At 41.5% G+C, this 25,065-nt stretch overlaps 1 protein-coding gene across 9 annotated transcripts in view; it reads right to left on the bottom strand.

The window, feature by feature from the left end:
* Nucleotides 1-879: 879 nt before the first annotated feature.
* Nucleotides 880-25,065, bottom strand: part of gapvd1 (GTPase activating protein and VPS9 domains 1) — a 32,820-nt gene continuing 8,634 nt past the window's right edge. Inside the window, exons 2-29 of one of the 9 annotated variants that reach the window (XM_075468520.1) lie at nt 24,785-25,003; nt 23,367-23,634; nt 22,638-23,210; nt 22,467-22,550; nt 22,238-22,372; nt 19,909-20,101; nt 19,232-19,312; nt 16,619-16,776; nt 16,126-16,255; nt 15,742-15,867; nt 15,406-15,579; nt 13,213-13,350; nt 11,850-11,984; nt 10,998-11,117; nt 10,687-10,764; nt 9,662-10,008; nt 9,445-9,532; nt 8,643-8,675; nt 7,944-8,015; nt 7,722-7,850; nt 7,503-7,629; nt 7,273-7,385; nt 6,431-6,590; nt 6,085-6,272; nt 5,643-5,856; nt 4,467-4,539; nt 4,165-4,362; nt 880-3,849 (exon numbers count right to left, since the gene is read on the bottom strand). In XM_075468520.1, the coding sequence (XP_075324635.1) occupies nt 3,709-3,849; nt 4,165-4,362; nt 4,467-4,539; nt 5,643-5,856; nt 6,085-6,272; nt 6,431-6,590; nt 7,273-7,385; nt 7,503-7,629; nt 7,722-7,850; nt 7,944-8,015; nt 8,643-8,675; nt 9,445-9,532; nt 9,662-10,008; nt 10,687-10,764; nt 10,998-11,117; nt 11,850-11,984; nt 13,213-13,350; nt 15,406-15,579; nt 15,742-15,867; nt 16,126-16,255; nt 16,619-16,776; nt 19,232-19,312; nt 19,909-20,101; nt 22,238-22,372; nt 22,467-22,550; nt 22,638-23,210; nt 23,367-23,634; nt 24,785-24,969 (4,461 nt within the window). In that variant the 5' untranslated portion in view covers nt 24,970-25,003 and the 3' untranslated portion in view covers nt 880-3,708. Of the gene's footprint in view, nt 3,850-4,164; nt 4,363-4,466; nt 4,540-5,642; nt 5,857-6,084; nt 6,273-6,430; nt 6,591-7,272; nt 7,386-7,502; nt 7,630-7,721; nt 7,851-7,943; nt 8,016-8,642; nt 8,676-9,444; nt 9,533-9,661; nt 10,009-10,686; nt 10,765-10,997; nt 11,118-11,849; nt 11,985-13,212; nt 13,351-15,405; nt 15,580-15,741; nt 15,868-16,125; nt 16,256-16,618; nt 16,777-19,231; nt 19,313-19,908; nt 20,102-22,237; nt 22,376-22,466; nt 22,551-22,637; nt 23,211-23,366; nt 23,635-24,784; nt 25,004-25,065 lie in introns of all 9 variants that reach the window. The other 8 variants (XM_075468521.1, XM_075468519.1, XM_075468525.1 and 5 more) reach the window with 8 other exon arrangements.

Genomic DNA, 25,065 nt, shown 5'->3' on the forward strand with positions numbered 1-25,065 from the left:
TGGACTGATCATCTGTTATCCCACAGCCATCTGGGTGAGACCTCAGGCCTGCTTATGTCTTCACGCAGCTGAGACGGCAATATAATACACAGATGAGTAAAAAATGTAGATAAAAATCTTCTCCACATGATCCATCTGCCGTCACCTGTGGACACAAACTCCACTCTGCCGATACCTTGTTTCCGTTGAAAGTAACATTACACTTTGTGGGTGGTATGTAATAAAAGTACAGCCCCTTGTTGCCTCAAGTTTAACACTGAGGAAGGCATTACCCAATAAAGAGACAGCATATGGAGCAGTTCAACTCAAAAACAAAGCCAAGCTTTCATATAGCTCAAATCAGCTATGTGCCACAAAGTCAAAAGATCCAATCTCTAAATCTGGCCTATCTAGCCACTGGCTTACGGAACTAATTAACTTCACACACCAAAATTTGAATTTAAATTAACAATTGAGAGATATCATCAGGGGACACAAAGCACCCCACGAAGAAGTTTGTGATGAAAAAAAAAAAAAAAAAAGAGTAGGCTATTAAAGAAGGCAATCGGTGAAGTAAGGAGGGCTTTTAAATGAGGGGATATCTCCAATTACTATCCACTGAAACACTTGTCAGCAGTAATGAAATGTTTGCTGAGAACTTGCTATTTGTGGCTGCTAGATTGGATGATGCTGCTCCACTGCACCAACTTACAATTATATTTCATACATTTTTCTTTTTTCTTTTTACCTTCTGTGCCAATGTGTGTACAGTCAGAAAGATGTGCCTCCAACTGCCCAAGAAAACACAGAATAATCAAACACTACTGTGCAGATGGTTTGGTATTTTTTCTTGCCGAGAAAATGCATCTGAAGAGCCAGGAAAAGAAAGGGGGGGGGGGGGAATGTCTGCTTATTTTATTGTTTTTAAAGAATTACATAATGCATTAATCACAGTAAAGACAAACCAGCCTTCCCCGCATGTCAGAGTTGTGCAAGTTTACAATTTAATTTTAAATTAGATGCAAGATGTAACTTTTTATTTTTTTCCTCCTCAATTTTTGTCTGCTCAGCTTTTCAACTCAATTGTACAGGGAGCAGAGCAGCACAGCTCTGAAGAACAGACCAACTCTTTAGCTTGCTCGTTTGCAAACAATGAAGACTAAATTAACAGTTGCTGAAACGACTGTGTATGTTCGTGCAGCGAGTTGGAGCATTCGTCAGTACTCATTTCATAACTGCTGCCGTCGGCCGAGGACACGCTGACGCACGAGCCAGGTACAAATAATTTTATCAAATTTGTGCAGTATGTATTCCCAATTAAAGTGACATCACATAAACCTAATTAGTATAGATGCAACCTGCAACCTGATTTTCCAGCGCATGGCTTTCTCATCAAATTGATTACACCAACTCTGCAAGGAAGTGCACTGCACATACACATGAACTTGTTTGGGTGCCGTTGTAGGCAGAGATTAAAAGGATTTGTGATGTCGCCCACTTAACGTGAATTTACACCAGCTTGAAAGAGTAATAGCGAGGTGCTTAATTTTGCTAGTTCAATATAGTTTTAATCACAACAGTTATGCTAAATGATAAAGGCCAAAAGGGCATGTCCAAATGCACTGCTCCCTGTCAGAGATCCCAGGAAAATACATTTGTTTTGTGCAAAATGGATTGACTTCTGATATGCAAGTATCACGGACACAAAGAGAGGCTTTGCATCCTCTTGCAGGTTCAATTACTGGCCTGTGGCACAAACTAATCCTATTCTACAGTTCATCATGATTGAGAATGTACAGACCATTCAATGACTTCATGCAAGAGGAGGCAGAGGGTCAACCAGTCACACAAGCATCTCACACACGCTCACAAGACAAGAACCACGCTCACATACTACACCAACCACTTTAGAATAAACCGCAAGTCAGTAACAAGTCAATAGTGTTGATTATTTGCTCTTCTATCCTACTGTGTATTGTGCTGTCAGGTCAGTAACTGTGAAAAGTAATGGATTATTGAAAAAAAAAAGAAAAAAAGAAAAACTATATTACACGTGGCACATTTGCGCACAAAAATGAAGGGTTGAACAGGATTTCAAGAAAAAAAAAAAAAGAATTTTAGTCATTTTTGATAATTAAAGACATGCTTGAGCTATATCTGGAAAAATACAATGACACTTTGATATCACAGCACACCAAATTGGGGAAAAAACAAAATATAAGTGCACATAAATATGAGTCCCTTTTCTTGAACTTATGAGGAGGTAGAGCCAAAATAGTTTGCCCACGTAGACACATGTGGCATCTCAGGTATAATGTCACGAAACTAATAACGTCTTTGTTCACGAACAAAGGCTGGAAATTATTTAAAAAAAAAAAAAAAAAAAAAAAAAAAAAAAGGGCGATGAGACCACAACAAGCATCACAGCAGGTCAATAGCCAACTTTTCCGCCATCATAATCGCTTCTTTTGCCATCTTTAATCTGTGCAAAAATGATCCAGTGCTCTGCTGTCAATCAATGCAGGACAGTTACCGTCAACAGGCTCACTGGCTTCAACTCTGAGGTAGGATCTAGAATACCAAAGGGACTTTTCGTTCCGACTCAGGAGCATTAAAGGGACGAAGCCATGACAATCAGAGATGTGGAGATGTCCAAGTTCCCAACGCCGAGGGCTGGACAAAAGGTTTCTGAGGGAGATGCCCAGAGTGTGGAGGGAATAATGCTCATTTTGGATTTCAAAAAAAAGAAAGAGGAAAAACTACATGTGAAGAGCGCCCCACCTCAAAGGCACTATTTTCAATACATCCCTAAATGCCACTACTACACTGTGCATGAGTTGACCCTGTACATCTTAACTGCCCAGCAACAACAATTAGGGGCTACTCAGTGCTAAGGTGCCTTCCTAACTCAAGCATTTCAAGCAAGTTTTATTTTTACTTGCCTCAGACATCTTGAATGGATATGATATGCATTTTCTTGTCCTTAAAAATCAGATAAAGCATTAAATAGAATGACAGAAATAAATACATTTAATTTCATATAAATATGTAGGGCCTGATGTCCAAATTGATGCATGTTTGGGAATAAAGTTAAGTAAACTATTCAGGAAATAAGCTGCCCAACTGTATGGTACACTAACCCTATGAAAGTATTGTCAACTGTGTATTGATCTCAGTGTTCAGAAGTCATTAAATCCCATCAGTAGCTATGACTTTAAATCCCTGCGTCAAAATGCATTTCATGAACATTATATTGTAATTTGTTTGGACGCCCTTCACTCTCACCCGGGTGAAAAACAAAACGAAAATCTGCGATCACACCAAGGAAGTCTGGTCCCTTTATATAGGATTATCTTTTACATTGATTTAATGTCATATTGGTAATTGTGTATATATAAAATTCCTAACACAGAGCCCAAAAAGAACCTGACACAAGAGACAAAAGGATAAAAGGAAATTCAAATCAGATTCAGAGTTAATATGTTGCCAATTTTTCCCCAAAGCCGCTTTGTTTCCCCACAACGGCTTAAACCTGGATTTGTCCACACAAGTACAGTAATATATACTTTGTAATGTTTCAATGTCTCTGGCTATGTACAAGCTATACAAATAAAGAGCAGGCTGACGGCCAGGTTTTCTAAGCTGTGCAGAGGGAGCAGTTGGTTGGGAAGCCTCCCAGTCTCCCGGCTCCTTCCCCCGCAGTCTGCCCATACAGGTGGCTGTTCTGCTTCACTTGCGATCGTCGATGGTCTTAATGAATTCCACCGCTGCAGTGAACTGCATCCACCAATAGCACTCCTCCCCACTCAGCCGGCTGGCGTAGAAATTATTGATGTACTGAACGGTGGACAGCAGGCAGGGCGGGTTTGCCTGGAGGGGAGGAGATGTGGGGATGGGCCCACATTAGCCGCTCAAAGAACCTCATGCAACAGCGTACAGCTTATAATCAGAAATATGTAAATAAGATAAATATATGCACACAGGTTATCAGATAGCAGCCTTTATGGCGCACTGCAATTACAGTCAGTTTGTGAGAGGATTTTTAGATGATTATTCTTAATCTTCATTGACAAGAAAGTCAACAAGTGATCAGTACAAATCCTTGGAAATTATAAAAGTTGACAAAATTACATCCGATTATTAAGCCCAATGTCAGCAAGTACAGCCAGGAGAATGAAGACTTACCCTTATGAGGACAAAGACGAGTACAGGGACAAAGTCATCTGCTCCCGGCACAGAGTCTTCATTGGCTAGACTGAGAAGGTTCATGATGGTGGAACACATGCGCAGTATGCACTGCACTTTGTCTCGTGGCGTCTTGTATGCATTGATGGTCCTAATCTCAGCCTGTGCAGATGGCCAGGGAGCTTCTTTAAGGTAAACCTGCAACCGGGAAAGATGAACAACTTTTAAAATCTCTGAACATCAATACATATCTTCATTTTCCAGGAATGCTAAAAAAAAAAAAAAAAAAGTCATGATGGTACCTCTGGGATTTGCATTGCTTTATGATTTGCTGTCACAACCTTTGAGAGCCGCTGGATGTGTTCATGGAAAAGCCTGAGAGTGAGAAAAGAATACAGTTTAACACCGCACAGAAGGTTCACATGGTTCTATCCAAGCATGCAGCTAATCCACAACACACATCAAGTTGAATTTTCCAGTCAGTCCCAAAGACTAAGGAGTTATCACTTCAATTATTTTAACACCTTCTCATTCTTGGAAATCTTAAAATGACAATTTTTGATATACACAAAGTAAAATGAAAGCTTTTATGGAACCACATGGAGTAAATGCTGGATTTTAACCCTTCTGAATAATTGTAAGTGTTGAATAAATAAATGATACACATCTGAATTGTTTTCTACAAGCATGCCTGTACAGGACAACAATTGTGAAAACATAATCAGACGACAGCCTGATGTCCAAATGTAATAACAAAAGCACAAAAAAAAAAACATAAAACATTTTCTTTAACTTCACACAACTCTTTCTAAACGTATGTCCAGAAACTCTCCCAAAACAGCTCCATCAGGTCCTCAAAAGAGTGTCTCTTTATCTAATATTTCCTCCACCTGATGCATCATTGTCACAACGAGCGTAAGTCAACACAACGTCCAGAAGCATAGATTAAGTTTTACAGCGAGTTCTGCCACATTTTAAACCTTTTTCATATACCCAGAATACAGTGTATGCACAGCCGGGGGTTTACTTGAAATGATGCTACAGCAAACTGAGGGACTGTATGAAGGAAACTCTTAGTGAGCTGGATTGTTTGGGACCAACTTGGGAAAAGAGAGACGGAGAGGCGTTACAAGTGAGGATTGATCATCTTTGCATCGACCAAATCACAAAAATCTCAGCTTTCCAACAGTATATCACATGCGCAGCCATTTTTACACTGCACTTGTGTACACAGTGATTGTCAGCCATTCCAGATGTTAAGAAAATGTGGTAAGTTATGGAACTATGTAGTAAACATTAGCTAAAAAGTGTGATGCATATACACAATGATCACATGGTCAAATGACTTATATTGGAGAGAAATGTTCTAAATCACAGACGACAGACTCTTTGTTTACTCTAACTCTCATGAGTTTGTGTTGTTTATCAGTAAAATACCTGTCAGTTTGTTTGGCTTCCTAGTTCTTAGAGTTACTCACTGGTCTCTGAGAATGTCTCCATCCTGATTGGGGTGGAAGGCCAGTTTGAAGATGCGGTTCATAACACTGCGCTCGATAGCCATCTGGGCGTCCTGCAGCTGGTCCTCGCTTGCATACTGCCAAATGGCATCACGGGCCATGGCACCGTACAAGTAGCGCAGAAAATCCTCTACTGCTGCCGTCTTGTCATCAGATGCTGTGCACCCCTGGAAAGCTGGAGGCAAATCCAGAAACAGTCGATTTAACCCTTGCACAAGATATGCAGTGCAACTTGAGAATCTGTGGCACTAGGATTTTTTTTCCCAGCTTTTCACTTGGAAAGACAAATGAAAACTATAGGAAAATGTTACAGATCTTTATGAATACAGGACATACATGCCAAATGTGTATACATTCACCCAGTTTTCTTTTATGGGTCGGATATGTGAAAATGTTGAAATACCTTTGATGAAGTTAAGCATCTTGGACTCCATGTGTTCAAGAAGCAAACGAACACAGACAGTGGTGAAGTAGCGAGTCGCCACCTCCTTGTCTCTCAGCACCCGCTGGAGGAGCCTCTCCAAATGGGCCTGTGAGGTCTGCAGACCCTGACGACACCTGGTTAGATAAGCTATGTATGGAGCCCGCTTTCTTGAGGAGACACACAAAATTTTGCAGGTGGTTACTTTTTATCTTTCTCCAGGCTACATCTCTGCAATTGCCTGAAACAACAATATGCATCAAACATCGCTAACTGTGAGACTCGGGGGGTTGCCTTAAGCGAGCGCATCTCCTCTCTCCAGATTTACCTGTAATCCTCAGCGATGGCAGCCAGCAGTTTTCTGCAGGTGCGTGCATCGAAGCGGCTGACGCAGCGTGTGGTCTCCTGAATCTGGGCCATCTGGTTCTTATCCTGAAGGTTGATGGCCTCTGCTAGCTGGACCTTCAGGAAGCAGACGATCTCATTGTCTGAGAGAAAAAGAAAGACAGAGACAGCATTAGACGACACTTCTCCCCGCTGACAAAAGAACGGCTGGTGCTGTAATCTAATCAACCTGCCACCTCCGTATGTTGATGCGCCTGAAAGGCAACAAAGATTTGAATGTAAACCACAGCACTTCTCTTTCTACCCGCCACGGTCCTTGTTCAACATATGAGAGCTGTTCCGACACATTAATGAGCCAATATTAATCTATGTGGTCAAATAGTTATCTAAAGTTAAATAGCATCTTTACAAAGTCAGCAAATTTTCATCCAACCTTGCCCCATACGTTCAAAGGTGATTTAGAAGTTAGAGGTTGAGCAGAGTTGCTAACTTGCTTAAGGACACTTTTAGCAGGTTGGATCTTCGCCAGCGGAGGGGGACATGCACCTTGCTCCACATGGAGATGTGATACAAAGGTACCTACACTCTAAAGAACTTGTAAAACTTGCTTAATAAATATGCTGTGTAGTTGGTTACACATGTTTTAAATTGATCCTTCGTCATAATCAATGTCCCACTGCAACAATGCCTGAAAAAGTTTAAAAAGATAAATAAATTAACTGTAATACCCATTGAGTTCAGCTGGGTGAAAGTCAAAAAGGAGATTACTACGAACTGAAGTACGAACATAGGGCACACTCAGCACAGACACTCAAGGTCCCCTACCTTCAGGATCCATATGATCAGGCAGCCCATTCCTCGTGGTTGCTGCTGTCATGATGGGGAGAGCTACTGAGTCTGCAGAACACAAAGCCAGCCTCAACTTCTTCTTTGCATCACTGGAAAACAAACAAAAGATTCTAATCAACATCGAAGAAATCATTACTAAGAAAAACAATAGCGTGTCAAGCAACTGTTTGTCAGATGAGTTTAACACAAGATTTGGAGTGTGAGACCTGAAGGAGAACTTGAAATCATGTTGCTGTGCTGTCTGGCTGGCGGAGTCTGGGAGGTCATCCGTGGAAATGTTCTGCAGTGCGTCTTCTCTTGGAGAGTCATGCACGTTGTCGTCGACACAAAGATCTGTGAAAACATACAAAAGTACAACATGAAACTATTACTTAGTCCACTGCATTAGTATGTCATGTGCGTAAGAGCCCGTTTTATTCCCCGACCTCCAGCTCCATCGTAGGAGGCTCCTGCCGTGGCTCCATCGCTTGGACTGGTCCTCTTGATGTTCCTATACTTGTCCAGGATGTCCTCAGCAGCCTGGGCTTGGGTGCTCTGTCTGGGCAGCGGGTCGTCTGAGATACCCCACACCAACATACAGACTGCATTAAAATTAAACCCATGATAATGGATATGTCTAAAAAGGGTTGAAAAAAATCATTGCTGACCTTGTGGGACACGCTCCGGTGCAATGTCATCTTTCTCCTGTTTGTCTCTTTTCCTAAAAGCTGCAATAGGAGCTGTGGATGAGATAAAAATACTGAATATAAAGTGGAGAGATGTCACTTTTACCATTACCTGATGACTGACAGGTGATTGTGAGTCACCTGTTTATACTTCAAAATACTTAATGGGATGTACTGTGATGAACAATTTCACTGATCCATCAGTACAGTACCAAAAAAATAAGCAAAGTAAGAGAAAAGCAAAAGAAAATGAAAATGGGGAGTTAAACCTTTGTTTGGGAGCAGAATATCACAAAGGTTCACTGTAACTGATAAAACGTTCAGTGTATAGAGATGTAAACAATCCTAGTGATGCTTATCTGATTAACACATGGTGCCAACAGGACAAACAAAAATGACGGAGGCTACAGTTCGGCAACACATCTGAAAAATTGGGTGAAGCATCTCTATACTGACATTCTGTGTTATGCATACAATGAGATGACACTGGGACAAAAAAAAAAAACAGAACAGGGGTGCTAAATGGATGCATGGATGGGGAGTGCGATCGTCTGAATTCAGGCTGTATCATGTCACATCACAAGTCTACAGCTCTAAGGCAGCATCTAAAAAGCAGCGTGGCACGCAGCCGCTGGCTCCAGCAGTAAAGCTAGCTCAGTGACAACAGCATGGAAGCATTACCTGGGACATCACTCTCAGCCGTCCAATACAGCACTGTGAGGAACACAACAGACAGAATTGGCCTTTCAAGCACACGCTGCCGCTCTGCAGGACAACTGACTGTGTGTCACCATGCAGAGCAACAGGACAAACACAACGGTCTCTACAATGGTGTGGAGAGAGGCTGGGGGGGGGGGGGAAATCAGGCTTCGCAGCTCTCTTCTTCTTCATGTGCAGAGTTCTCTATCTTATGGGTATCAATTTATTGTTTATGAAAGAAATATCATCTCAAAGTAATAAGCAGACCTTCCATGTGGGCACAGCTCATTATTTTCCAGACAGATGTATGAGATGGTTATAGAGTAGAACTGCAACGAGAGATGTATCATCTATCAGTGCTGATGACAACTATGTCTATCTAATGACCATTAGCCGCTGGCTGACAGCACTGCTGGGAGGGCTTCAGCCATACAATCTACAGCGCTAAACCTTCTCTGATGACTGATTAAATTTGAAAAGTCTGTATAAATCTGAAGACCTGAGAGAACAAGAACCGGACACATCTCTGGAGTAACTTCAAACAAGAAACATCAGTTTCCGAGTGAAACTCAATCAGCAATGCAGTGGACATCATGAATCATCATACTCTTTCTCACATTATAAACTGGTTTCGCCCTGGTCTTCAAAGTGTAATATTTCCAGGCAATGATGATTAAGAGAACTCTTTTTTTCTCCACTTCGACAAAAACAAAGGGGCACTGCAATCAAAAGAATCACTTTTATATGAACAGAAGTTAAAATGACCAAGTGGACCAATCCTTACCTTTGGGAATGGCTGACACAAAGCGTTTCTTCCACCATGGTCTGTTGCGATCAGACTTTTCATCATCACTGTCTTTCCTGTCCTCCACCTTTCAGTTGAAATAAACATAATATAACTGTACACCAGCAACTGGTTTATCTAAAAGTGTTAAATACTGGGAAGAGTTACTCAGAAGCACATCTGTGCACAAGCACAGCACAACTATATAGCCCGTTACCTCTCCTTTGAGAGAGTCCTTGCTTGGCGATGACGATGGTCCTGAGGCAAAAGCTCCGGCAGGGTCACGCTCTTCAACTGCAACCCGCCTGTTAAGGCCGGGGTCACTTGTGGGCCGGCGGCCTGGGCACACTATATCAGAGCTTCGGCTGCGGACAAGCCTGTCAGGGAAGGAGTGGCGCTGCTTGGTGTGCTCCAGCTCAACCTGGGCCAAAGAGTGAGGCATGACAAGAGAGTGGCGCGTGTCCGGCCCCAGGGCACTGGCTTCAGGGATAGGAGGATCAGGGGGAGGGTGAGGGGGCCTGACGTAGTGCACTTTGGGCCTAACTATTGTCCCAGTGGTGGAGCCTAAGGGTGAAAAGTCAGAAAATAGATGAGAGAGAATGTACGATATTACTGCTAAATAAAACTGGACAATACTCAAAACTGTTTTAAAAGTTGTAAATCATTCTTATTTTCTAAAAATCAAGTAGTGCTGTTCTATACCAAGACATCTCCCCTGTTTCTAAAGAAAAACTGCTCAACATAATGGAGGGGGGGTGTACACAAAAGGGGGGGAAGAATGCTAAAGAGAGATGTTGGTGGGAGATGAGCCCTAGGTGTAGGTAGGCCACCTGTTCCAAGGGTAGACTCTCTTCTGAAAAGCTTCCAATGGCAGCCCCGTGCCATGAGCACAGTGGGACAAGGGGACAGTGCCAAAGAGCCTGGGGTGAGGTCTCTCAACCTGTCATCCCTTCACCTTGCCACAGACACTGAGCCACTACTATTGCTCTTTTACATATTTACTTGCACCACAAACGCATCAAAAAAATGTTGATGCGGGAACACAGACTAAGAAGAAGAATTTCGGATGCTAAATGAGGTCGAATGACATGACATTTCATTTGCACTTTTAATAATGTGTCCTGTAAATCTGATAAAAGTTGCACAGCTCAAGCTGTTCAGTGAGTCCATGCCATTAGGGCAGAGATTTAATGAAAATCTTTCCTCTTACTAGCTGTAGAACATTTTGAGACTCCAAAATACCTTCTCCAGAGGAGAGGGGATCAAACATGGCAAGTAGGGAATCAGCCTGCGAAGGTGGAGATGTCAGTTGATGGGCTCCTGCAACAGCATCAAAAAAAAAAAAAAAAAGAGCCAATTAACAGTGATTCCAAAAACAAATATAGACTGCTGAGGATAACAACCTGGGGTTTAAACCTGACTCGCCAACTGAGCCAGAAAATAAGATTTAACCCTTCAGTAAAATCTGTAGAAGTGACTTTGCCCTGGCAAAGGTAGATCTGACCAGACACAAACCAGAGTGATGGTTTTGTGGCGATGTGACACTCTCCTACCTTGGCTTGACTCCTCCCCATCTGGACTGGTCACAGAGTCCTTCCCTCCAAAATCTGAGCTGCACTCGGACCGCAGGTCCTCGATCTTGTTGGGGATGTCTTCTGAGGTTGCACTGATACCTGGGGCACCCGCACATAAAAGTTTCACTTGTGCTGACAATCGGGACAAAAGTAACTCAATATCACCTCTACCGAATGATGTTTTAGCTTTGAAGCAGACAAGCTTAAAATAGCAAAAAAATAAATAAAAACAAAAGCACAACCCTCCATGTACAAAGGTTTTCAAACAAAAGAGGATATTTTTCTCTTTAGACTATGCTGTATGGTCTCTCTCAGATGCGAACCCACTGGGAACTTTAAATTGGTAGCGTAAGCTCCCATGGGTTAAGGAATAGACACAGATAAGAATGATCATCTGAAGTAGACTATCCATCGGCTGGATCCTGTGGGACTTTTTTTTAAACTTTTAACTGTGAGCTGAGCCAGGAATGTCACCACTGGCTTCTTAATCTAGGATACTACTTTATGCACGTCAACATTGCATGCCCGCCTGAGCCCATGGACAAGACGACCAGCATTAACCTCTGTGTCATATAGAAAAATTCAGAGTAATGCCACCATGCAGGTTAACAACCCTCCCAGCAACAAACATGACCGCTATGCACAGAATAAAGGATAGTTAGGTAAGTTTTTTTTGTTTAGTTTTTTTAACCTAAATTTAACAATGCAGTTCAATTAATGACTTTCCAAACCATTAAAAAAGGACAATGGAGTCATATAATACGGCTGATAAAAACTAAACAAGACACGCAAATTGGAGGTGGGGAAGAGATGGAGTAGTTAAATGTATACCTGAAACAACACTGAGGCCTGGTGTGCTGGGTCTGGAGCTTACTTCTCTGACCTCAGTGTCGTCTGACGTACTGCCGACTCCAGAGCAGCTCTCCAGCTCCTGCAGACGCTCCTCCTGCTTCAGGTCGGGGGCTTCTGCAGATCAACCCAAAACGTGAGGAAAAGAAAACAGTATTTCTCCATGAAAAAGTGAGGCAAGAGCGCGTCTCATTCTCTCCTAAAGTGTGAAAAAGAAAAAAAAACTCAAACCCCACAGATGATGGTCATTTACCAACTCCACCACCTTCTCTGTTATGATCATTAGGAGACTGGGTTTGCACATATGTAAGAAATATAACAAAGCATACTCGATCATGTCTTATAACTGCCAAATCAAACAATAAAGCTACTGCGTCCAACTTTTTGGCTGCCCTGTAGAGCCGTTGGGCCAAACTCGGAGGCATCATACTAGCAGCAGTGCTCATTTGCATGCTCGTTAGTAGTAATGTGTTGGTGAAGTGCTCTTCAGAGTGCAGTTTTCTGCTGCCTAGCCATGAAACAAGCTCTCTACTTGAAGCAAGCCTGGGATATCACCATTATTGAACCGAACAAGGGCAGCAAACGGAACAAAAGGCAATCAAGACACTCATGCATGTCATTTCGGCACCGCACATATTGAAACAGTGCATTACTCCAATTAACATAGGCTCAAGCATTTCAAAGAAACACTTAACACTGTTAATAAAGCCCTCGATTGATTTTCACAAAACACTGGTTTTCAGAATTAAGGAGTCAAGCACAGAATCTTTAATTATACAAGGTTTGGTCAGTGTGTTCACTTTACACCAGCAGGTAAAGTATAAAGTGAGGTGTGAAAGAATGCATTTGCATTCAAACGGTAACACAACTGTTAAAGCACGATGTCCTTAGAGATTAGTGGTATGACAATAATCTACCTACTGGTCTCAAATCAGCTCCATGTGAAGTCTAGCCATACAAAGAACTGACACTATGTAAGCCGAGTGTAAACTAAGGACAGCTGCTGTCCTTGTGCTTCCCTCCCCACTGCTCTGTCACAGGTGCAAACACACCTGGTGGTCTCTCTAAGGAAACTCTTAGCTGCCTTTTACTGGCACTGGCAGATCTGCCCCGAAAGACAGGCAAGTACACACAAATATGATGACAGATGCACGCACACATTTTTAGTTTGGAATGCAGTGTGCGGCTGCACCTGGTGTCCCATCCCCCACTGAAGTGAAGAAACATAAATATGCGCACATGCATTCAAACCCAAGTCTGAGGCTGTCATGGAGACGAAGAACAATCGAGACAATAGCTAAAGCAAGAGGTGCGGGTATAAGCAGAAGAAAACCTGTCTCCCCACCTGAGTCACTGGGAAGAACTTCCACACTCCAGGCTTCACTTGTGGTCTCTGAGATGGTGGAGCCATAGGGGTCGAGCAGAACTGAACCCGAGCCGGGAAGGCATAGCAAGCTGCCGAGCATGTTCTCTGCAGCTGCCCCTGAGGACAGAGACAGAACAAAGAGTTAACCTCCTCAAGCAGCATTAAGTGTTTTTTCTCTGGGAAAGTGTTGGACCAGGAAGAAGTCTCATCCACAGCTGCAAACAAACTATTCAGATTTTACACACGAGAGTCATGTGAACCGGGCTCTTTTTACATGCACATTCATATTTAATGGTCAATCCCACAGCAGTACTGGTGCAACTAATGATTCTTTTCCATATCACATGATCCATCAACCAATTATTAATTTAGTTGGTCTTTAAATTGCTCAAATATTATATATACACATATATTTACAATAAAAACAAAAATGATGTATGTGCTGATTTAATGTGTTAATATGCAACTTAATAAAAAATTAAACTGCACCATCACTTTGTGCCTTCGTGTATGACTTTCAAACAAAACAGCAATATGGCTAGAGATAAGCAAAAATATGACCCACAGAGACGCACGGAGGGGTTCAGACTCAGAAACAATACTGCGAGCCACAGGATCATACACCACTGTGCCAGAGGCCAGAGGTTAATGGTAACATCTCATCCTGCACTAGCCTCCAGGGCCATGACTTTGAGCTGTTGATTAAGCCTAGCATAATTCACAACCAAATTACTGCTTTGTCCACGTCCCCACAAAGTCCTCAGCAAAGTGTCCCTCCATCTCCATCTGGGAAGCTGTGGCTTAACAAGGCGGAAGAACACAGAGGAGGGGGGAAGAGCTAGCAGGTGTGAGTGGGAGTTACTACCAAGGCTCGAGACCAAAAAATGTCAACTTGTGGTAGCTGACTGCCCTGGTATGTAATGCTTCCATTTCATAGTGCGCGCACACACATGTATGCATGCACCGAGGCAACAGTGTGTGATGCTGCTGGCGGGGGCAGCGCTCTCCCTGGCAGTGGGAGAGCGCTGCCCCGCTGTCCATGTTTACAGTCTTCAAGGTAGGGGCGCAGACTACTTGTCTTTCAGGTGGATGATTAAATGAATGGCACAACAAGAAGTGAAACAATTAGAATTTCTGCCTCATTATCATGGTAATCTTATCAGTGGGATAATGAGGTATTAATGGATATTTAATGTGCATCTCATAACCCAATCCCTTGGAGAAAACACATAAGGAAATCGCTGTAAATTCACTTAATGATGGAAAAGTCCCCCAACGCCATATTCCGAAGAATGAAAAATGGTGGATGCAAATGAGAAGGAACCAAGGTCAATAAGACTGCAGGGACTGAGTGAATGTCAGAGAGAAAGAGAGCTAAGCAGGGCAAGGAATGTCAACAAAAAGACTGAAGTCTAAATTTCTTCTTTTTTTTCTACAGCTTTGAAGCAGCATTTCAATAACGTCACAGTATACTACCGATCAGTGAATTGTTATCATGCATAACGTGGATAATTACATATTCAGTTGAACTAAGGAGTCAGTTTTAGAAGAATGATGTAAATGTCTTTAGATTCAAAAAAGGAACCTTACTAATTATCCATCTTTGGTCTTGTATTTAATACCTAACATGTTGTACTGTGTTGAAATTTGGGGAACTGCATATAAAACAAACACTGATCCAGCCATTTAAAATGGAAATAATAAAATATGAAGTCTAAAGGAATCTACTAATATATTTTCAATACGTTACAAATCCTTGAAATTTACAGATATTTACCCAAAAAATAGCCTTCCTGTGTGTGTGTGTGTGTGTGTGTGTGTGTGTGTGTATAGATATAGATAGCGAGAGATAGAGATATATATATAGAGAGAGAGAGACACACGTTTATAAGTGAGAGAAGAAAATTGCAGTCTACAAAGTTTAGTTTTCTTTAATAAATGCAAAGTGAAAATTAATGTGAAATACAGATTTGTTTTAGTTTTGCAGAGGCTGAGAGGCCTTTTGATGCTATTTCACCAAAGTACCACAAGGTGATGACATTTCACTAAATCTCCTTTAAAAACAGAGGATATCTGGGTTCCGTGAATTGATGGACTGTGTACATCCATTCATTTTCTTTCTGATGCACAGAGTGATAGTCTACATATAAATATAACCAAACTGTGCCACACCTGCTATTTCCTGCAGTCGATCTTCATCCATATTTGGGTCAAAGTCACTGCCAAGCACGTCAGTGCTCCATGTTTCACTGACCGTCTCAGAAATGTCACGGTCATCCGTCAGACCCATCATATCTCTGATCTCAAACTTGCGTAGTTTGTCATCCAGGTTGTCCTGTGTAGTGGCTGAAGGAGACGCACAATCACAAACAAAGTTAGACTGAGCCTGCTCATTTTTCATCTTCAATCTTTGCTGGCTCTCATTTGTTTACAGGACGGTTGAGTCTCAAATATACATACAAGCTTCCAAAAAAGATTTTAGAAAGATACACAGATACAAACACATACCCTGCTCATGCTCCAAAAGCTGCAGAGCCTCTACCCCATTACTCCCCGATGGTCCAGCTCCAAGCTCAGAAACAGACTCTCCCTCCAAGTCCAGAGATGACACAGAGTTGGAACGATTGGATGGACCTGCAGAAAAAAAAGTCACTCAGACAGCTGAACAACAACAAAGCTTATCATAGACCAGTTACGGCCTTTAAAATTTGATCAAAACAGAATAACTACTTTTATGTGGGTGACAAAAAAAAACAAATGCAGACAACAACGCAAAACTCCAAAAAAGATCTAGTAAAACACTCTTTTTAATCTGAAATATAAAAGAAAATATGGCAGCAACTTGTATCCAGCAGTGTTTCAGCTCTATGTGTCATCAGGCTGCAGACTGACCCTCTGAGATTCCTTCCAAGTTGTCACTGCAGAGTGAGAAGCGCAGTGTTTTGTCTGGTTTACCATGCAGCTTAGTATCATCAGTAGTGCCATCCCCCTGCGTCCCATCAGTCATCTGCAAGTTCAAAACCTGCAGACAGAGGAGAGAGGAGAGAGGAAGAGCTTGCATATTAAAGAAAAAACAAAAATAACTATGACACTCACATTAGGGCTGGAATCTTATTTTCTCACAAGCTATAATTGATAGAAGTGTTACCTCGTTCAAAGACAGCATGAAACAATTACATTTGCATCAGGGAGTTGGTTTTACACGAGAAACAAGGTTTTCTATCAACTGCATAAATACCAGCATTCACAAAGAACTGTAAAATACATGACGTTGACTCCAAGAGGTCTCCCCCCCCCCCTTTCACTGACAGGAAATAATATTACAGTGAATTTATCACATCATCATCTCCCCTGCAAATGAGTACATTAATTCAAATCACATTACCTCATTCTCTGACATCATCCCAGGGACAGTCTGAGGACCAGTTCCTAGTGAAATTACCAGCACCTCCTCTGGCATCAGCTCCTGCAGGGACTCTTGGGAGCTGGCCTCTGCCTCCCCCTCCTGGGCTATGTTGGAACGGCTGCGGCTACGAGCAGCTGCTGGTGGGTTGAAGGGAACAAGTGTTAGTTTCAGATAGTTTAACCCTCTAATAATGCCACACTAGGTTTGAAATCCAAACAGTATTTGTGTAAATGAACAGCACTATCCCAAAGCTAGAAAATATGTCATACCAGTGTGTTGCCTGCATCTCCTATTCATTATTAGAAAGAGTGACTGAGTTACTTCACAGACAGGTTATTAATCAAATATTTACTTTTGACTGGGCTGACATATCAAAAGAGCTATTTTAAGGTAGCTACACAGTGGCATGGCATTTAAGATGGATTTATTTCATTTATAGAGATTAGTCACAAACAAAAGAGAATAGTTTTATTCGAGCATAACAAAAAATTAAGTCTAAAAAATTATATTCACTGTTTACTGGTTAAGCGGCTGAGATACAGACGCATAGAAGTGCATAGACAGGTTTGCTCATCGTGTACCTCGACACCAAAATGATTAAGGTCTGTTTTTGCAACAATAGTATTTAAGATTAATCAAAATTATATGAGTAAAAATGTTAAGATATATCAAATAAAATAAACAATGTTAATGAGCTGATGTTGAGGAAAAAAAAAAGATATGTCCAGCATTTATGACTTGTTTTTGTTGTTTCAGGAATAGAAGTAGCTGCCCAACAAAGTTAACACATTGAATACCGGCGGTTTTTACAGAATTATGTCGTAGACTACCAGCGTTCTAAACCATTTTTTTGACGTTTTTTGTACAGTCACAGCATATTATGTGATAGGGCCACTGAAACATGTTATGGCTCGTTTGAAAGCTGAGACTTTAAACTCTTTGTGGGTCAAAACTGCGTGTCTCTAGGTGCCGCCATTAGCGAGCTATCCTTAGCTAAACCAAGGCGGGTATCCACCAAAATCAACAACAAACTGAGATCAGGGCTTTTGTGAAAGGTGCGCTCTTTCAGCCTGTGGCACTTTAGATACATATCCGGGTCAGAGGATTTGCGTCGTGTCGCATGTGTCAAAGCTAACCTGTTCATAAGACCGCCTCCTTAGACTTGTCGCGTGTCTTCTTCTCCTTCTTGTTGTTTGTTTATGTTACTTTACCGTCACCCTCTGGAAACCGACACGTGCGATTGGACAAAATGCGGAAATGCACAACAATCAATGCAGCGTTATCAAAATTGTTCTTGAGTTGACGCAAAGCCATTGGCGTAATGATCAAAATGTCCAAATGATGACACTAGTTTTTGACTGCCATCTTTGTCAGTTCTGTTCATCACATAATTACAAAAATCACACAGAATGTGCATTAGAATGTATAGATTCAGAATCCATAAAAAAAACGTAAAAACGTATTTTTACCATGTGGGAGCCAACGCATGGGCAGTAAAAACGTAGTTTTACGTGACTTGGGAGTCAACGTGTTAAACACTCAGGCGGCACATATTTTGTAGATATAATGTACTGGATAAATTCTTTAGTTAGATTAATTGCAAATGAGTACAGCTCCTATGAAAGTGCCCAAGCTTCTTCAATTAGGATGTATTGATCCCATTTCAAGCATTTTAAAAGAACTGAATACACTTGATAGACACATGGGACCACCTTACACTCATCCTGGATTGTGAATCAGTCTAAAAACAAATGGTTTCACTGGCAGCAGTCACGAGTAATTCAATGAACGTGAAAAGAACGGTGGCTTTTTGACTAACATAATTATTTTCACCCTTGTTCTTCCAGAGATGAGTGGATCACATTGTTTTTCCTTTACTTTTAACAACAAATAAAACATAAACTAATAGGGTTGGGTACTAAACTATGTACTTTTAATGTCACCGCCCAAATTACATCAGTGTTCCCAAATGATTCACCATAAATCAATTTTGCTTTGTTTATGGTATAAACAAAAGTTGTTTTTTTGTTCTTTTTAACTCTTTATGTTCCTTTGATGTAATACATTTTAATAGACTTGTGTTTTGGACCTTTTTTTCCCCTAAGAAACAGAGTGCATTTTTGCTAGTACACAGAGTAAAGTGCTGGGGGAAAGAAAGAAACAAACAAACAAACAAACAAACAAACAAAAAAAACTATTTTGTTAGATTCTGTAATGGTTTGGATGTTAATGGTACCCCACCCTGCTGGCAAAAAGAGGGAAATTGTAATATAGATTCTTTCTTTTTTTTACCCCTACTCCACCATACAATGAATAGGAAAATTCTGCTGAATGAGGAAGCAAAACAGTGAGAAGAAAATGAGTGGGGTGACATCTTAGCTCTTACAAAGACCCAAAGCTTAGTGGAAGTTAAAGCAGGCATGGTGGGAGAACATGGCCAAAAGCAGTGCTAAGGAACAGGAAGCAAGGTGATTGTGGAGCTTGGAGAACAGACTAATGCTTGATGAGAGTTATCTGACACGCTGCTAGGCAAGACCACAGACACAAGGGTTAGGTTCTCTCCAGCTCCAACATAACTGACAGGCTACCCACCAAAAGGGGTTACTAATGGAATGTGAGCAGACAGAGAGGTGGTTGTGGGGTCCCAGGATGTTATAGCGGCTAAGTGTTGTCCTGGTCATTCATTGGCAGCACAAGAGGAAAGGAGAAGGACAAGGCAGGGAGTTGGAGAAAGAATAAACAGCATATCTCAGAATTCAGAGTAGCTTAAGAATCAAGTCATATTTTGCATATCAACGTCATATTTCAAAGAAGCAGCACAAGTGGTTTATTTCTAATTACGGCGTTGCTACAGCATCATTTGTCTCGGAAATGCTAATGAAGGCAATCTATGCATCTTTTCCATCCATTCCAATTAAAATCAGTTAATTTATATTTGGTAATTTAATTGGTTGTCATTTCTGTAATTGAGCCTCAATCCAGCCTATGCTAATTATCTTTATAACAAGCTGAGAAGTAGCTCATTAGCTTCCCATAAAACATAGACTTGCATCAGTTATCACCACTAAACTCTTGTTGTTTACCGAGCTTCTCTTTAGGCTAAATATCACACTTTTACACTCTAGTTCTTGTTTCTATGTGGGATTTTTCAATTGAAGTTCTTTTAGATCTTGATATCAGGAAAATACAAGAAGTTGCATCATATCACGTGCATCAGTAAATGGAATTTTCTAAGCAAACCAAGGCATAGAGGCAGTGGAGGGAGGTACCTATGGGTAGCCTGTTCTTCTTGTTGGCAGGAGTGGTAGCTGGGGAAAGCTGGGGGGTGTTGGAAGGAGTGAGCTCCAGACTGTTGCTCTTCACGGTTCGAGACTGGGGCACATTAGCCAGGAGGGTTTCCAGGGCCATGTGCTCTTCTTCTCGAAGGTGGTCCCCCGTCATCACATTCCGAACAAAGTCCACCTGTGCAGGAAGAGGAAGGTATTATTTTCTGGATCTTCTCAATAAATCAATCCTTTTAAGTCTAGAGTTATTTCATAGAATGGTGTAAGTTGTCTTTTAAAGAATTGGCAAAGAAAAGGGCAAATATATATATATATACATATATTTTTTAAATAAAAAGAATTTGAGGTAGTTCTCATAAACATCTCAATGTATTTAAACATATCCTGTCAGGTCGAACTAAGAACATCAGGCTGATGTATAAACCTTTCGTCTTGACAAATTTCTGCTGCGCTTGCAACCAATTTGTCAGCAAACACATGCACTGGCTTATTCTCCTGTGCGTGTGCGTATTTTCCTGACAAATGACTGTTTGCCACACATCTATGAAAGATCTCACTCCGTTACTGGCTTTGAAATTAATGTGACACGTTATGTCAGAAGAAAACTGCTGAAAGGATGAATTTCGCTCTTTGTGCCCCCACCCTACATGCTAACATGTTTTGATTGATATATTAACTTGAAGGTGTCATTAGCCCAGGGCACCCAGAGCTACAGTCTTGTAGAAAGCAGCTAAGTCCTGTTATCTTTATGATTCATCCATAAAGAATTCTTCTAAGTGCCTGGTACTGCAGAGCAACTATGTTTAAACACACATGTATTTTGTGCACCACATCTGAGTGAGTGAGGCGGGTTGGAAATTCTGGCCTCGAGTGGTGGCTCGATTGTGTTCTGGATGTGAAGGCAACAAGTTGTCTCCTGTTGCTGCAACGAAGAATTTTTCCTCACCTCCGTTGAACAGATGCAGCATGACCACATCTGTAAGTTTCAGAGTCATTTTGTATATAAACACAGTTGAAATCATTGAGAGAAACCACAAAGAAAACTGATAAACCGAAGGCCGGACTGTGAACCCGCATCACTTTTAAAAGCACCAAATTGCAGGCCAAACTTCTCAAATCAAGTGACTTTACGGTTCAGTCAAGATTACCATTGCAACTTCTGAAATCTACATCACTTTGTGCATCACAGTCAGTGATGCCAATAGTTCTGTCAAGTACAACTAACACATAGTACATACATAGATGGCCACAACTGTTGTTTACGACTATAAAATGTTTTTTAATGCGTTTCTTCTTTACAATCAACACATTAATTTACACACCCGCTCAAGCAGATCAACAGATTCAATATTTTTAGCAGTTGGAAGTTCAAAATTTCGATTTTTTTTTTTTTTTTCTTAAAGGTTCTTAATGTTGGCCACTAAAAACTTAAAACACAAACTAATGCAGTGGCAGTAAAGTCTGGAGTTTATGGAGCAAATATATGACAGAAGAAAGAATTGTCATGCGAGTTCTCAGTGGTGTTATCAACGAGCCAGCAGCTGTTATGTTCTGCAGTGCGTGTTTTGGCAACTTGAGCCAGTTGAACACATGACTTGTGATAAGATTGTGCCTAAAAGAGGGATTAGTAGCCAGCCACTTGTACAAGGTTCAACTGCTGAAAAGGTAACTAAGTATTTAATAATGAAAATATCAAGTATTTTGTTTTTTCAGTTTGGTTTGTGGTCTGAGACTTCAGCCTATTTACTGTATACTCTCCCATTACAGAGTATCGTGCTCCAAGCGTTATTAAGTACTGCCGATCTCAAGAGAAGCACATCCTTAGACAAAGCTAGAGCAGAAGAGTTTCAACTTCCGAGGGATAGCAAAGCAGCATGTTGAAGCGAAGCAGCGAGAACGAGGAAATGGGTTTGATCAAAAAACTTGTGCTAACTGTGACGCACGACACATTTTCAGATATATGGGGACCGAAAAAAATGCTGGTTGTGTTTTCGTTTTTTTTTTTTTAAGTTGACACCCAAATATATATTCTTAAGCTAAAAAATAAAGAAAAACTCAATTATAGAGAAGAAATTGTGAATAAAAACTTAATTCAAGGCATGTTGTTGGTGCATCAAAATAAACAGTTAAGTTACGGTTAAGCTATGTCATTGAGGGCTGAGCCAACCAATGATAGACTACCACAGCGACAGGTTAGGTGGAAAAATGATTTCAGGCATCACATCTGTGTGTGGCAGCTGCAGAATGCAGTTTGTTTTAACATTATTTGAAAGTCAAATGTTGCATTTTCAAATCAACTTCAAACAAAACCTACCAGTGCAAGCAGCTGATTATGAGTAATGTAGACTGCAGTTCTACTGAGGCCATCGAGAAGGTTCATGGAGGACATGGGAGGGGTCTCGACAGCTCGTCCACCAATCACCACATCCAGAAAAGCAGCAACACAGCTCTGCTAAAACAGAGACCCAGAAAAGGTTATTTCGGACAAAGACAAACATGCGCTCAAGACGGATTTAAGAAAGCATTATTCTGATGACACACACCTTATCAAACTTGGACAAACTGCTTTTCCGTCTTGGGTCTGCGTCATCATCGGCCATGGCCAGCTGTTGCAAAAGTTGCCCCACCTGTGTAACAAAAATATGCAAATCAGTCTACAGCTGAAAGGCTCACACGTGTAAATATGTGCGCATGGAACTCGCTCCAACACTTGCCTGCATTAGATTAAAACGGGCCACCTCATTGATGGGAGCGTCTGAGATAATGCCATACTGCTCTGGGTTGACTATAGCTGGGCAAATGAAGTAGGTCAGCAGTAGGTCTGTGCACATGGTGCGCACCTCACCCACCTCAAGACGCTCTACGCATGACAAAGTCTTGTACATCTGGGACACAATCCAGCGCAGGCTGTGAGGAAAGCAATAGGTGTTTTGCTTCAAGTAACCAATAAACTTGTTTACCAGAGCCACCAACTTGGCTTCATTGGCCTCAACAGCTGCCTGCACCCGTTGCTTGTAGTCCTCAGAGCCTTTCTCTCCAAAACGCTCCTGCTGGGCTGGAGTGAGGCGCTCCGTCACCTTGGCTGGGTCAGTCTCCAGGTGGTCCTCATCCTCGACCAAGAGCTGCATAATGGGTTCATGAAGAGTGGCAGTAAGGAAGAGCTTGGCCGAGTACAGGCCTTCAGAGAAGAGCTTAAAGAGGATGCTGAAGGCACAGGTTCCCCGTCGGAGTAGGCGCCGAGGGTTGTCGCTCTCCTTCAGTTCAAACTCTATCAGGTATCTCAACACCTGGGAGATGGTGAGACAAAAAAAATAAATAATTTAATTAAAAATGAATTAATAAAAAAAATACAAAACAATTAAAAAAAATAAACCATATTAACACCTCTGCTTTTAAAGAACGCACAGACTGTGTAATTACTAAAGCTGGGTTGGAACCCTGACCTGCAGCAGGTAGCTCTCATCCTCCTGCATGATACAGTTGCCATAAAGTGAGGTGAAGACTGTGTGGATGACACCCTGGGTGTGCTCCTGGTTCAGCCTCTCTCCTGCCACCAGGCAGGATGCAACCAGTCTGGGATTTTCCCTCAATCTGGCCAAGAACTCGCCGTAGTTTGGTTCCTGGAAACCCAGAGTCTTGTAGCCATCAATAAACTGTGTATCTTCCAGCATTTTGGCATGTTGGCAGCACTCAGCTGGGGAGGCTTCAGCACTACAGAACAGAGAGGTTTCATTACAAATATGCATCATATAAAACCAATTGTTCCCAAAAATGCATTTATTTTTCAATTCCTCCCAGTGGCTGAACTTTTTGGTGTGTTTTTAGGTTTGTAAGTCTCTCACTTACAAGACAATCAATTTTTACCTAGATACATGTGGTGCGATTAGAGTCGGGGACAATATATTTTTTAAAATGAAAACGAGCTGAGATTCTTCTCATACAGGACCAGGGAATAACAAGTATTGATGGTACATCATAGCACTGAAAAAATAAAAATGCACGGGACAGTTCTATACGACTTTGTTCTTTACTTGGATATACACATGTTGCACACGTTTCTGGGTAAAATACAGTGAACTTGGGATCTTGTCTCGCTGCTTTAATGCATCAAGTCAAGAAAACCATCACTCTCAAGGGTTGTAAGGGTTGAGATATGGTGTGGTGCTTCTGTAATGCTCTACAGACTTTTCTGTAATCCAATGTCCCTTCTTTCTTAGAAAATCCAAATTATTTCTAGACTTTCAATTTGATTGTGCTTCGCAAACCATGGCGGCATCAGTCGCCGAACATGTCGTTTTTGTTTTAACCTCACAAACAAAGAGGTGGGACTACACGCCACTCTTGCCACTAGGTCTTAGCAGGGCATCCAGAGGCAGGGTGGCTGATCCGCTGTGCAATAATGTGCTAAATCTACCGGTGGGTGCCAGAGTAGAAATGGAACTGACCCAATATGATCTACAGCAAAACCTTAATGCAATCGACTGTAGGCTATATATAGGGCTAGTTTTGCTACACTAATACTTGTCCAATTCACCTTAGTAAATTTACATTTCGACTATCAGAAAGAAAGACGGAATTTTATGCATTTTAGCATTTGAATTTGAAAAGAAACTACAAGAAATGAAGGAACTCCTATTGCAATATTTCCTGATGAGGAAAACTACTCTGGGTCATGTACACATAAAAAAAAAAAAAAAAAAAACTTTCTTGAGTAACACAGAATACAGGGAGAAGAAGAGAAGGCTCTTTCTTTCTCTTTGGGTATTAAACAAATAAGTTAGAAAGGCCTGGCATTAAGTCTGTACTTTATATATAACAATTGCCCTCAAAGACCAGAGTGAATCAGGAAAACAGGTCTGACCTGGTGAGAATTAGACGATCAAGATTGATTCTCTGCTGCTTGGCAATCCAGGCAGCCCGGTACAGCCTCTCAGCCGTCTTCAGCACATCACTATTGAGCCTTTGAATTAACTGCTTCTCCGATGACACATATAGCCGCTCCTGCTTCAGGTGGTGGGCCAGAGTGTGGATGTCTGGCTTCACCATCTTCACCGGCTCACACAGGCAATGAAGCAAATGACTGGAGAAACAGAAATGGGACAAAATGAAGAGGACAGAGGAGAATATGCTGAAAACAAACTA

This window comes from Odontesthes bonariensis, chromosome 6 (genome assembly GCF_027942865.1).
Source record: "Odontesthes bonariensis isolate fOdoBon6 chromosome 6, fOdoBon6.hap1, whole genome shotgun sequence".
NCBI classification, from domain to species: Eukaryota; Metazoa; Chordata; class Actinopteri; order Atheriniformes; family Atherinopsidae; genus Odontesthes; species Odontesthes bonariensis.